General features: G+C 29.0%; 1 protein-coding gene across 1 annotated transcript; it reads left to right on the forward strand.

The window, feature by feature from the left end:
- The first annotated feature begins 860 nt into the window (after positions 1 to 860).
- Positions 861 to 4,340, forward strand: LOC109817576 (CASP-like protein 5B2). The gene is made up of 3 exons (XM_020382855.3): positions 861 to 1,253; positions 3,146 to 3,278; positions 3,860 to 4,340. Exons 1-3 carry the CDS (start codon positions 1,120 to 1,122, stop codon positions 4,061 to 4,063), a joined length of 471 nt encoding a protein of 156 aa, XP_020238444.1. The 5' UTR covers positions 861 to 1,119; the 3' UTR covers positions 4,064 to 4,340.
- The last annotated feature ends 11,054 nt before the right edge of the window (positions 4,341 to 15,394 follow it).

The raw sequence follows: 15,394 nt of genomic DNA on the forward strand, positions 1-15,394 counted from the left end.
TCACTTATATATTTTTATCTTATCTCTTCATATTTTTAATTATTGAATATTCAAAAATACTTTAAAAATTATTAAATATTATCTAATATTAATTTTTTAAATTATTAAATATTTAAAAATTGGCTAATATTTATTTTTATAAAATTTTATTTAAAATCTCAACATATAAATATATTTTTAAAATCAATTTTACCATGGCAGAATCAAATTATCATATCCAAATTAACAATTTAAAATTTTAAAAAAATTGAATTGACTTATCCAAATAAAATATTTTAAAAATGATAGAAATTGAAATCAAAGTATTTTAAATACCAAGAATTTTAAATTCCTTGAATTTGTAAAATTTCTCATCCAAACACACCATAAATTTATAAAATTCCTCATTCAAACACAGTTATTTTTATTTATTACATCCTTTTATAATTATAAGACTTTTTAAACTAAATTACATCTTTTAAAAAATTAATTAATTAAGCTTAAAATATTTAATTTATCAATAATTTAAACTATTTTTTTAAATTAATCTTTTCTCTTCTTATTTAATTATTTTTCACCTAATTAATTAATATTTACTATATATATATATATATATATAAAAGAAATACTATCAATACTCTTTTAAACATATTCTTTATAATTAAATGAAATTTATCGAAAAACATGAAATTTGATAGATTTTACATTTTACTTAGTGATTCTCTTTTCTAACTTTATTTATCTGTTTCAATTTTAATACGAGAAAAAGTTTTGATACCATTAATTTCAAGTTTGCAAAAAAGTTATTAGTTAAAGAAGAGTATTTTAAAAAGAAATAATCAATACACATGAAATTAAAAGAGAGACATAAATAGTAAAAAAATGAAAAGGATGAGGGAAGGAGTTAGCCAACGATTCCATTGCACAAAAGGTGTTGTTCCCCAAACTCTTGTACCCTCTCGATTCCCATTCCCCTTTCTCTCTCTTCAAATTGCTTTCACTACCCATGGTGGGAGAGTAGTGAGGAAGGAACAGAACAGAACAGAACAGAACAAAAGCCTCCTCTAATGGATAGAGAAACCCTCCAAAATTAGGGTTTCATTTCCCCTCTTTTTTTCTCCAAGCAACAGAAGAAAGGGGATGATGAAGCGCTTGTTGGGTGGGCCCGGAACCATTAGCGGCTTTCTCTTGAGGTTCGGCCAATGCGCCTTCGGTGCGGCTTCAATTTCACTCATGGTCACTGCTCTTGGCTTCTCTAGCTACACCGCTTTCTGGTATTCAATTTCTCTCTTTTACTTTTTATCTCAGAAATATGGTAAATTTAAGTGACGATTGGTGCGTGTTTTTCATGTGGGGGTTTCTTTGTTTAGGGCGTGTTTGGATGGGTGGAGTGGTGAAATGTTTGTGAAAATGAACAAGGGAAGGTTACCTCATAATGTTCCCTTTTTTGTGTTTGCTTCCCAAAAATGCCTTTAGTGAACTGTTCCTGTTGTGGAAAAATTGGGTGTGAATATGATTGAAGCTGGAACAGTAGCGGAAACTTCATGAGCATTTAGTGACGATGGTGTCACTTGGGTGTGAGTGGTGTGGGTGGGTATCAGACAAAATAGAGGACTGTATGAAAATGGAATTTTCAATTGAAGGATGTGGTGGGGCATGGGAAATTCAACGATGAATATTATGTGTGACAATTTGCCGGAAAAAAACCTTTTCTTTTTTCAAAAAAAAAATAAAAATTAAATTTGATTTACCCCAGTTTTAGAAGGATGGCAAACTGATTCTTAACAGTGAAGATCAGTTACACTTGTTTTAGGTTGTTCCGAGTTGAAAAAGAAGAAAGGAAAACGTTGGTTATTCGTTCCGAATTTTCCAATTTTTGGCTTTTTCTACCTACTGAATTTAGCACATCTGTTTACACGAATCTCCCAGAGGCAAAACTAATGTAGGAAGATAGTATACTGACCTAGATTATTAATCAATGAAATAATATGAGCGTAAGGGTGAAGATGGGTTTGATGTTTTTTTCAGTTAGAATAAAATATAGCTCAATCATCATGACAAAGGCTCTTTAATTGACCATGTTCAGGGCTTGTTTATAGCTCCATAAACTATCCCTCTTTTTCTAACTAGGTTCTAGACTTGTAGGGGCATTGGGCTGGACTTTATTCAACCAGAATGATGCACAGCCCCCAGCTCAGAGCTCAAGCTTACGAGTTTTCAAGCTTGAATATGCACCGGAGGGTTCAAAGTCCCCTATTGGATTGAGAAACTTCTGTACATTTAGATGTATATTGCAATGTGGATAGTTGGTTCTTTTATGAACGAGATGTTTCTAATTTGCTTAAAAGGGAGAGTAATAAATCCCGTATTAGTATCCAATCAAGCAACTTATTCAGCCGTGTCAGAATGTGTAAAGGAGATGCATTCTTTGTAACATTTATAGTTCTCTGTTTGAACATAATATAACTAATGACAGCTTCTACTCCTCAAATCTTTGCTGGTGTGTTTGGGTAAACAACTTAATTAAGCATTTATTCAATAAGTCATTATCACATGGGAGCTTATATCATAAATTTGGCCATTAAGGTCGTTGAAATGAACTATAAAGAGCTTACTTTGATAAACTTTACCACAAAACTTATTGAATTACGCTAAAAGGAGTTCATAGGAATCAACTAAAATTGGAAATGATTTATGTATAGAAGATTTAATGATATGGTGATGATTTTCTATATTTACATGTTTAGTTGATTATTTTGAAATTGAGCAATGAATGAGTGTCAAATTCTAGCCTTATTCCTTGAGATTAAAAAATTCCTAGGGTTCTGGTCTAATTGGAATACAGGAATTGACTGCTTGTTCCTGCCAGATAGTTTGGTTAAATGTAGTTAGAGGACTACTTTGTCATGTAAGATGCTAATGGGTTTTTGTGTGTCTGTCATGGGCACTGTTGTAACTTGTAAGAAGTGTGTAAGTTATTTGTTCATTGCATTGGATTCTCAGGTAGTATTATTTACTGGTTAAAAATATGCTTAAATGTTCACCACTTAATGTTATCTTGTTTTTGTTTTTCTATCAAGTAGAGAGTGATTCCTTTCTTTTTTGTCTTAAATAGATTGTCATATTTTCATGTGAACATAACTCTGGTACTGCCCTGCACTTTCAGCTATTTAATTGCATCAATGGGACTTCAAGTACTCTGGAGCTTTGGTCTTGCATGTCTTGATATTTATGCCTTGAGGAGAAAAAGAGACTTACAAAATCCTATTCTTGTCAGCCTGTTTGTTGTAGGTGATTGGGTAATAGTCATGCAACCTTCCTTATCTTTTTCCTATTTCACGTGGAAAAATAATTTCAGAGGACGATAACATGCTTAAACATTAGCATCACGAATTCAACTTTTATGGCTGGTAGTTACTAAATACTTGAGATGGTCACAAAAATACCAGCTGGAATTAAATATTTTAATGCTGCAACATCTTAAATCTGAATGTCACACTGTGTCTTCAATTTTTGTGCGAGCTTCTATACTAAAAAGCAACTAATAAACTAATGAATACGTGTCAATTACAACTTCACGTTACTGCTGGGGGTTATGTAAACATAATTTTCTTGTAAAGGAATTTTCAAAGCTTAAAATTGAACATCAATTGCTCCATTATTATCCAGGTACTAATTCTGAATAATGGTTCTCTATTAGGTTTATCTTGTTAATGGTGCTTGGTGAAACTTAAAACCTCTAGTGTAATATTGACTAGTCCAGGCTTCATTTTCTGAATTTTATTTTCCAAAAATGATGGGATAGGAATCAATATTTCCCTTTTCTTCTATAGCACGTTTTTTATATTCTGATGATATCATAGTGGTTTATGAAATGCAGGTAACGGCAACTTTATCACTGGCAGCTGCATGCTCATCAGCAGGAATTGTAGTATTATATGCCAGAGACCTGAACATGTGTGTGACAAATAAGAACCATCTCGCTTGCAACAGGTACCAGATTTCTGTAGCCATGGCTTTTGTGACCTGGGTTCTTACAGCAATGTCATCGCATGTGATGTTTTGGATCTTGGCCTCGGTCTAGCCTGACTTATTTTCTTTGCTAGACATACATATGACCACCATAGATATCTCAGTATCTTTGATAGGTCTTGTAAATTTTGTTGTATCAATATTTGCCATGACATGTGGCAAATTTTTTCCCTAGTCTCCCTTCTCAAAACTATGATTGATTTTTCATTTTTCAATCTTGCCACGCCTCTCATTCTAGATATAGGTTCTGGTTTAATCTAAGCCTTGGACATGATATTGTAAACTCACTTCCTTATTTTAGTTAAGATATTGTCCTTCTGCTTGGTGCATGCGGTTGTATGTAATCTTATTTACTGCCTGTAAAACATGGAAAGAAACTGTAGTCACATCTCACGTTACTGTACTTTAAAATCCATCATATATGCAAATTGGCTATAGTATTTTACTTTGGCCGAGTTATTTTTAAGAGCAAATTACACCGACACTCTCTTATAGAGTATGTGTTGTAATGTTTTTTTGGGTAATAGAGGAGCAAATGTAATTTTTTTTTAATCATGTTATTAGTGTCACGTATCTATCAATTTTGTCAATAATTGGTGGAGTAAGAGTAATGTATGTAAGTGCTACCATATGGGTGTACGAAAAATTATTTTTGTATTTAAGTATTTATTTTTCTGTTCACATTAAGTAATATATACGTGTCACCTAAAAGGACATGTCACTACTAAGATTCACTACCGTCTTAATGAATGTGGACCCTAACTAAAAGTTGTGGTAAGTACAAAGAGCAGAATAGCTTCTATCTGTAGCAAGACATTTCCTCAACATCATGGTTCCATACCAGGCTTAAATGCTGTCTTTCAAATTCCATTAATTGTGGGCTCCATTAACTTTGCGTTTTAATCACATTTTCTTCTTATTGACTAATATGTGATTCCATTTATGTGCTTTAAAATATTCCTCGTTACTGTCCCATGCTAGCAAAACATGTTATTCCTAACTTTACACTTTTTCAAGTACTAATAAAAATCCTATACATCCCCCTACCCATACACACATATACGGAAGGTACGGTTCTATACCAGTAATGAATATTGAATTTGATTAATCTAATTATTAGATAAGGAATTTTACTTTAGTAGAATAAAGTTATAAAACTTCATATAATTTAGAAATTAATTGATATTTCATTAAATTAACTTCTTTTTACGCATAATAATTTAAAAATATATCATATGATTTACCATGTGTTTGTATTTCAATTTCTTTCCATGTTCAAGTCAATCCGTTACCTTAGAACCAAACATGTTTTTAATTGTTAGATTTGTTAAATTTGTATTCTATATCAATTTAAATGTTTGAGATTTATTATGAGAAGAAAAGGATCCCTTATATCATATCATTAGGAAATACAAAGTTTCTTTTATTACAAAATATGATCCAAGTGCGTAATACGGTAAAATAATAAGACAAATTTTCTATGGAATCTTTTTGTTTTTTGGTAGAAACTATAATGTCATAGTCTCTATAAAATTTGCCATATTTAGTCATTACTTTATATAAATTAGAATGACCATCTTGAATGTGAATCACATTCACGCTGCTTTTTGATTCATTTTCTGAGACCAAATCTTTCTCTCATCACCAAATTTCTTTATTTCTTGTGTTTGTTGCGTAGGACACATCCCGCAAACAACACAGGCCTCCCAAATAGCTCCTTCCATCTCTTTGCAACCTTTGAATTTCATTGCATGTTTTAAGTAATTTTCTTTAATGAAAACATTTTTAAAAGATTTTCTTTGATTAGAGTATTTTTAAGAGAATTTCTCAACCTCTTATCTCTTTTTAATTAATCATTTTTATGTTTATCTTCAAATTAATTTTTAGTTATATATATTTAAAAATATATCAATGGATAAAAATATTTTTTATACCATAATATAAAGTATTTATTATAAACATAAAATACAATTTTATGTTAAAATATATTTATTACAAACTTTAATTATAATGTAATTCATATATTTAAAAGTAATTATTTATTATAAAATGCATATTTGTCAAAATACTAGTTTATACATAAATAATTACAATATACAATTTAAAAAAATACTAGTTCATACAAAATTATCTTCTACAATGTACAAATAATTATCTTGGGATTCGAGCCTTGTTTGTTGTGGTTAATGGAATCCAATGTTAGCTCAAACACTTTACATTCTTCTTGAATTTCTCAATGGTTGGTCCTTTAACTCCACAACAACATACTTGACTCATCATCCATCAGCTTTTCACATCATTCACTGGAAATAATTGCAATTAGGTTCCACCTACACAAAAAAACAACAAAATAAAATCACAAATAGTAGTGATGAACTTTAAACACTGGTGATAATCAAGTGCACTTACTTTTCAATTGCAATACTTCCAAAACATTCTTCAAGGATTTTTAGAACTCCCCAAAGTCAATAATGGATGGTTCAGCACAACCACGCATTATCTTTGATAACATACTAATCGATGTAGAGGCTAATAGCATGTTTGGAAACCATTTTAAATACTTGAATTTTTAAAAGCAATAATTAGCTTTTTTATTATTAATTTTAACATGATTCTTAAATAAATGTGAATCTTACATGTAAAACGAAACATGTACTAAATTAAATCTCTTTTCCTGTGCTCTCTTCACATACTAACATTGCAAGAATCATTACTATTAACAATGGATTATCCAACAACAACCAGCTAGGGTGGAAAATTTAGGATCTTACCTAAATAGGTCAAAACAAAACGGGAGAATAGGGTCTTGTGTAATCATTTGATCATTTTTTTTATTTGCTGATGTGTAACTAATTTAGAGAATAGGTTATTGTGTAACTCACTTGACATGTCAACATTCGATGTCATTTTTTTTGTCAGGTATTGCTGATATATTGGTATTTTGTTAGAATTGACATGGACAGGTTAACATTATAATCAAATTCATTAATTTTCATATAATATGGATCAAATAATTTTTTTATAGGACTAAAATTTATAATATGATTATAAATCATGCTAAATATGATTTTTGAAATAATTATTGCCAAGTCCAACAATTTTCTCGTACATTACAATACGTGATTAGATGATAATATTCTAGTTTAATTTTATTAAAAAAACAATATTTCAATTGAGTTAGACTATTAATATATTTTTTGATTTTACATCTGCGGATTGTCATGTAGTTGAAAATTATTAATTCTTATAATAATTACTTTAAAAGTTATATTTAAGATAACTTTTAATTGATTGATATAACAAATAAATAAATCTTTACATAGATGGTACATCAAAATTAAACCCTAAAAATATTAAACATTGAAAGAACATAAACATACCAAAATTAACAAAACGTTTAGGATTGGACTTTATTGATTAAATGGTTTTAAATTTGATTCTTACCGATACCAAATCACCTGTTAGCATTATTATAAACTTTTATTGAAATTTCTGTTGTACATTCTTCTTTTAGAAGAGACTGCCTATGTTTTTTTATAGAAGTATTGAAGACTTATGAAATACTTTTTTTGGGTTTAAAATTTCATAAATAATTTTGGATGAGACAATAACTTTAACCATATGTATTTAGTTTTTCCAATTTTTTTTAATCTGTTTTAATTTTCGTAAATTTGTAAATCTTAGAAAATTATCTATTAAAAAATTTATGAAAACTAATGTCTACAAAAAAAAAAATAAAAAAATTGGAGGATTATAAACAAATTTAACTATATTTTCGATGATTAAAAATGCAAGTAAGTCACAACCTTTAAAAAAAATTACTTTTCAGTAAAATCAATGCTAAATTTTGAAAATTACGTGTGTATCTAGAGACCAATTGAGATTAACTTAATTATAATTAAAAAAATATATATTATACTCACAAATTTTTACTTTTTTTACATTAAAGTACGTATTTTTCTTTTTTGGATAAATGTAATTCTAAATTAATATCGAAACATACTTTACATTGTTTCATCGTCACGTCAAAATCCAAGGAACTATCATAAAGCTAACAAAAGAAATACACATGTTTTATTCAAGATTGGATGCAGTGTTATTGTTCTGAAATGGTGGTGATTACGTGAAGAAGAATTTGAATTTTGTTCTCTCATTCTTAAAGGAAGATCAATATCATTGGAGTAAATAGTTTCAAATTAACCACGAAGCAAAACGCAACAGGATATTAATCATCACAAGAAAAATTTCAAGTGGAATTAGGTTTACACGTTGAAACTTGAATACATGCATAAACACTGTGAACAAGACAATTTCCCGTTGTACACGCCATCATCCACCTAACAAGATATAATTAAATAGTTGAAACTATATTTTATGCAAATCTTGTTAGATGATTAAGACCAAAAGGGTTTGAAAATTAGTCTTTAGTTCATTGACAAGATAGTTTCAACATTCCCTGAATAATAAATATACCCTCATTTTGCTTCTCATGACGTGCAATTTTTTTTTTTTGGTCTAATTCCTAGTTCTTTTTCATGAACAATTCTCATAGAACCATACTTTGAATACCAATAAAATCTAAGAAACATCCACCCCATAAAATGGAGGAAAAATCATTAAAACACAAATAAAACAAACAAACAAACAATTGCAATCTAATTATTGTACACGTTCATAGTTTTCATGACCCCTTAGGCCAAGAAACACATTCATTTCAATTTCATAATATAAATGACCCTTTGGCCATGAAACACACACATCTTCATAAGTGTCATACCAAATATTTACAATTGCACAATAAACCAATGCAAGCAAAGGACTCCTTTGGTTATCCACATGCTTGCAAGTTCCAACTACACCCCAAACTTAAACCAACTTAAACCATTTGAAAACACAAACTTGAACACTTAACAATACAAGTAGTAATCACATTCATGTACCATACCACGTTGGTCTAGATATCACGTTGAAACGCTAGGAGAACTCGAGCGACGGTTTGGAGATTGAATCCCGGAAGAAACTATGATTTGGGTTGAAGAAGTTGTAGCTTTGGAAGATGGTGAAGAAACAGAGAATCCACGATCTGAACTAAACAGAGATGAAGCAGAGGTTTGAAACCGACCCGAATCGCCGGGAAGTTTCATGTATGAGTAGGAAGGTGACTCACAAAGCCATGAACCAATAGGCCCTTGTTTCCCATTCTTGTATTGAATTATAGCCTTGTAAACAAATGGAATAAGACCCTCCATTTCTATGAGTGATAATGAGAGAAAAACAGAGGAGGAACAGAGGAAAACAGAGGAAAAGCAGAGAAAGTGAAAGATTTTGGTGAGTTGGTTTGTGAATTGGATTGAAGGTGAGAGGGGAATAGAGAGGTTCTTGGGTTTAAAGGTGTGGGATGGTGTGATGACGTGGAGTAATAGCATGTATTAATTGGAGTCCAACTCTTCACGCTAAGCCAGGAAAATTTCAACGCAAACCCACAAGAAGATCTTGAAAGCTATGTGCCAAAAACAAAAAAAAAATCTCATTGGAACCATTTTGTGTTGATCCCTCATTTTTTATTATTGTTTTGGTGGTTTGGTTTGATGGGGTTTGAGCTTTTAGAACAAGATTGGTTGGTTTGATATGATTTTTTAAAAATTATCCACCACTTGGTTTAGATTTCATCTCAAACATGAACTCATTCATTAGTGTTAGCTAATTTCATGTAATTGGTTTTTATAAATGTTAGCAATATTTCCTTCAAATTTTTCATTAGTCGAAACATATCGAAAATTTCAAAATTTTCACTAATGAATTTATTTTGATTTAGTAGTAAAACGTATCAAAATTTATAATTTTAACTCATAATAAAGAGACTACCACCAATAAGGAAGTGTTAGATAGAATTTTACCAATATTTTTCTTGATTTTTCTTTTTGATTTTAATGCTACCTTAGTCACTATTGTTGGTTCAGATGTTGTTTTAAAGTATGGTGCTTGATAAATTAATGTTTTGTTCATTCTATATAGGGCCAGTTGTATCTTTGTACGTGTTGGGGTATAGGATTTGATGAATCATGTTTTGCACATAGCCGACGCCAAAATAATGGCGCAATGTTATTAAGATTCGATTTGTGTATGTGATAATTATTTTAGTGATGTTCTTCTCGCAACTAACACTTCGTATTAAAAGGTTTCTATTCTTTGATTGAATCCAACAATACCCTATATATCTCTATTTTTCTTCTTCAATCAATGCCATTAACACGTGCACTCCACCTCTATTAAATTTTATCACTTACAATTAACAAGTAGAGATGTAGATCTTAGTTGAGATTAAAAATATTATTACATTCTCTCGTATGTATATAAAGATCTAATTATTTAATTTATTAAAATTAAGAAAAATAATTTATTTAATTGATAATAATAAATTTATTCTATTTATATATGTTATTTTTAAACTATCTTTATTATATTGTTTTTAATTAATACTTATATATTTTTTAACTGATTAGAGTGTATGTTTTATATTAATTTTTTTCTTAATTAACACTTTTGTTTTTTCTAACCAATTAAAATTGGAGTGCAGGCTCTTTAAAAAATTTATAGTTAATATATTTTACTAACCCATTTTAATTTGGGGTATTTTAGAATAAAAATAATTAATATTCGAGACCATATGAATTAAGTCTTATATAAAAGAATAAATAATTATTATAAGTTGGATCTTATAAATAAGAATGAAGATAATATTATCTATCTTCATTTCTATATAAAATCTAATTATTTAATTCATTGAGTTAAGAAAAATGATTAATTTAATTGATAACAATAAAATTGTCTTATATATATTTTTTTTTTAAAACTATTTTTATATTACTTCTCTTTAATAATTAATATTCATATATCTTTTAACTAATTAGAGTGCATGTCTTATATTATTTATCTCTCCTGATTAATACTCATTTTCTCTTAACTAATTACACTTCATACTTTTTAAAGATTTTATAATTATTGTATTTTACTAAAGTAAGAGAACACACTTTCATTAAAGGATATTTTATTCTAAAAATAATTACTATATGAGATAGTATGAACTGGATCTCATATAAAGGAACAAATAATTATTTCAAGTTATGTTTCATAGATAAGAAAGAAAGTATAACATAATGAAATTTCTATAACAAAATTCGTTAACTCAAGTAGTTCGACATTTATACTTCTACCGTCTCAAAAATATTTTGAGAGGCCTACCCATTGTACAATGCTCAAGTTAGATGCTCATATTTGTGGGTTATCAAACATTTATCAAATCAAGAGATTTAATATGAGAATCAACAATATTAATATACAAATTAAATGCACAAAGTAATGGGCTTATAAATGCAAGATAAACGAGTATAAAACTTTGTTTTAAGGATAGGACACATTAGAACACACATTTTTTAATGCTTCAAACTTGGACAACAAATAGATATTTTCTAATATGTTTTCCATACCAGAACATTTCAATGCCACCGTGAGACTTCGAGAAAACTCTTCTCATGACTATTACAACTGCAACCAATGACCATGTGGTTAAATTTTGACTTTGCTATTAGATGCCTCTTGATCCCCTAATAGGTTTATGTGATTATCAAGCTTGAAATAAAAGACAACTAAGTATGCAATTCTCATCTCTCATTTCTTTAAGGTTAGATTTTATTTTACTGAAACATATGCAAATAATAATTGCGTAAAAAAATATAGTTCCAAAACTTATAACATGCATCACTCTGTATAATATAAAAACACTTTTTGATAATTTTGTTTATTTGTTAGCCGAACTAAACCTAACCGATTAATAGTGCACATGATGAGATCCTAGATATTCGAATTGGTTTTGATTCATCTAACATAGCCTATGACAATTTATTTAAATATTGTATTATGATTTTATTGTTATTTAGACTTATAGACTAATTTTAAAATATTTAATTTGAAGAATTTGGTGTCTTTTCAAATTTTTGATGTGTAAATACAATTAGTTTCCATTATCGGATTAGATAAGTTCATGGTTGATTGATTTAAAAAAATAATAAACCATCAAATAGATTAATATTTGCATATATATTATGAATTTTATTTTTCTTTTCTTCGAAACAACAGTTTTCTAACCCTAAACCCTAAACATCAACATCCCAATTTTTTTTTTTCTATAAGCAAGTGTAATGTATTATATCATTTAGTTGAAGCTCAACAAATGGATAGTAATTTGTGTAAACTAATAAAATCTTTTATTCTTCTAAAAAAATATAGAATCTTTTTCTGAATTAAAAAAAAAAGTTGGGAATATAAGATAACATCATCACTCTTGTAACATACGCCCTTTCTTGTCTACCTTCCTTTTGTACAAAAAAAAAATAACAATAATATTGCTTTAATAAGATAATAATAATATTATTAAAGTAATCTATTACCATTTTATAGTATTTTCATTATAATTATTTATTTAAAAATTATTATATTTATTGCTAATTAATAGACTCTTTATTTTAGTACATAATATTTATTTTACATAATTATCATTATTAATTACTTATTACATGATATAAAACTAAACCTAACTCCAATATTCATAAAAAAAAAAACTTTCAAATTTAAAATAAGAGTATAACTATACAATTTTACTATTCTCTATTGAACCTCCAAAAACAATTATTTCTTATTTAAAAACCATAAGAATTATCTTCAACAAAAAAAATTTTCCGCCACTCAAAATCTTTTCAACCTTTTTTTTTTGTTTCATACTAATTTAATAATATAACAAGCTAATAAATTACACGTTATTGTTTTATTTTAATTATTAAAATAACATGTCATATGACTTTATTAAAATCAATTACTCCTTTAAATTTTCAATGATAGTAAAATATTTGTGTGAAAAATGTTTTAAGATCTTCACCAATATTCACCTTTGTATGAAGAACCTTTTAAGGTTGACATAAGAAAAAAAAATTCATGTGAAAAGTGTTTTAAGGTAAAATTCTCTTAGCATGAATAGCGTTTTAAAGTAGACATAAGAGAAACAAATTTTGACATGAAAAACATTTTACGGTCGACACACGAGAAACAAAATCCTTAGTATGAAGAGCGTTTTAAGGTAAAATTTTCTTGACATGAAGAGTGTTTTAAGGTCGACATAAGAGAAAAAATTATTAACATGAAGAGAGCTTTAAGGTCAAAAAAAATATCCTTGGCATGAAGAGTACTTTAAGATAAAATTTTCTCATTATAAAATGCGCTTTAAGGTTGAAGCAAGAAAAAAAAATCTTTAGCGTGAAAAGCACTTTAAGGTCGATACAAGAAAAAAAAATCCTTGACATGAAGGGTGCTTTAAGATCGACATAAGAGAAAAAGTTTTTGGCATGAAAAATGTTTTAAGGTAAAAGTCCCTTACCCCAAAGAATGCTTTAAGGTTGACATAAGAGAAATTTTTTTTAGCATGAATAGCGCTTTAAGGTTGAAGAAAAAGAAAAACTCTGTAGCATGAAAAGAGCTTTAAGGTAAAATTTCCTTAGCATGAAGAGTAGTTTAAGGTCGACACAAGAGAAAAAACATTGGCATTAAAAACATTTTAAGGTAAAATTCCTTTGGCATGAACAACGTTTCAAGGTTGACATAAGAGAAAAAATCCTTGACGTGAAGAACATTTTAAGGTCGATATTAGAGAAAAAATAATTGACATAAAGAGCATTTAAAAGTCGAGACAAGAAAAAAAACTCCTTAGTGTGAAGAATGTTTTAAGGTCGAAAAAAGACAAAATTCCCTTGTTGTAAAGAGTGCTTTATGGTCGAAGAAAAAGAAAAAATCCTTGGTGTAAAGAGGCCTTTAAGGTAGACACAAGAAGAAAAATCCTAGGTGTGAATAGTGCTTTAAGGTCAAAAAATAACAAAATTCCATAAGTATGAAGAGTACTTTAAGGTCGATATAAGAGAAGAAATCCTTGGCTTAAAAGTTGTTTAAGGTAAAATTATCTTAGCGTGAGGCACCCTTTAAGGTCAACAAATCAACCATCAAGCGAAAGACAACTCAAAAAAGATGTGCATAGAAACAAATAGACCACCACACGAAAATTGACTTAGAAAAGACATATGTAGGATCAAAAACAAATTGACCCATGCAAAAGATGACTTAGAAAAATGTGCATAGGATCAGAAACAAATTGATCACCATGCGAAAGATGACTCCGAAATACATGTGTAGGATTGAAAACAAACAGACCATCATGCGAAAGTCAACTCGAAAAATATGTGTGAAGGATCGAAAACAAATTGATCATCATGCAAAAGATGACTCGGAAAGACATGCATAAGATCGATAACAAACCAGGCAATATGCGACTTGTTAAAGACATGAGTATGATTGACTTACAACCATCCACCACGCACTTAAAATTGTCTCAAAAAGACACAAGAAATATTGACTTGCAATCGACCATCATACACAAAACATCGAGGGATTAAAGCTAGGGACAAGTGTACCGTTTGTGGGGAATATTCTAAGAGGTCTCGACTAATCACAAAATATGGAGGTCACCTACAACCTTATGCACCTTGTGCTTAAGGTTGAGAGTGAGTGTGTTGTCTTATAAATATTTCAAGATACCTTAACTAAAATGAAGAGGGTTGTTTACCATCTTTACGTACCTTGTATTTAAGATTGGAAAACAAGTGTACCTTTTAAAAAATATTATGAGAGGCTTATCTATGCTCAAGTTAGCTATTTGTATTATAATTAAGGTTGTCAAATATTTACCAAATCAAAAAATTTAATATATACGAGGTTCGCTATTAATATATGGATTGAATCTCATAATGCGAACGTTAATGATTCCGAGACTTTAGAACTAAAACTACAAAACAACTCATAGGATAAACGAGTATATGATTTTGATTTAGGATTAAGACCCATCACACACACATTTTTAAATATTTCGGATTTGGAGAACGATTACATTTTTTTTAGTACGTTTTGAATACCAAAACATTCCTTAATTTGAAATTGACAATCGATCTCTAACTTGACCACGAATTTACGATACCACTTTGTAAAAATAAATAAATAAAAGTACTGAGATTTGTGGCCAGTTGTGAATTAGACTTGTGTCTACTAACAAAAGCGGCTTTAAAATCTTATTGCACGATTTACTCAAATTCTGGGTACCGTATTTGTCGAAAAAAGTAAACTTTTTAAAAAATTCACAATTTTCTTCTGAACTTTACTATATTTATCTTAAAGTTTTGTCTTCTGAACTTACGTTATTTTCTTCTTTGAAAAAGTACAATTCAGTATAACTATGTCCAGTATCAAATTTATCCTAACTAAATATCATCCCTACAATATCGTCTTTTGA

This window comes from Cajanus cajan, chromosome 3, assembly GCF_000230855.2.
Source record: "Cajanus cajan strain Asha chromosome 3, NIPB_CcT2T_4, whole genome shotgun sequence".
NCBI classification, from domain to species: domain Eukaryota; kingdom Viridiplantae; phylum Streptophyta; class Magnoliopsida; order Fabales; family Fabaceae; genus Cajanus; species Cajanus cajan.

What these genes read in the sequence shown, in the direction of transcription:
- LOC109817576 (XM_020382855.3), top strand. Translation starts at nt 1,120, where the DNA reads ATGATGAAGCGCTTGTTGGGTGGGCCCGGAACCATTAGCGGCTTTCTC. An exon ending in TCTAGCTACACCGCTTTCTG is followed by an intron (nt 1,254 to 3,145) that starts GTATTCAATTTC and finishes CTGCACTTTCAG; the next exon opens with CTATTTAATTGCATCAATGG. An exon ending in TGTTTGTTGTAGGTGATTGG is followed by an intron (nt 3,279 to 3,859) that starts GTAATAGTCATG and finishes TATGAAATGCAG; the next exon opens with GTAACGGCAACTTTATCACT.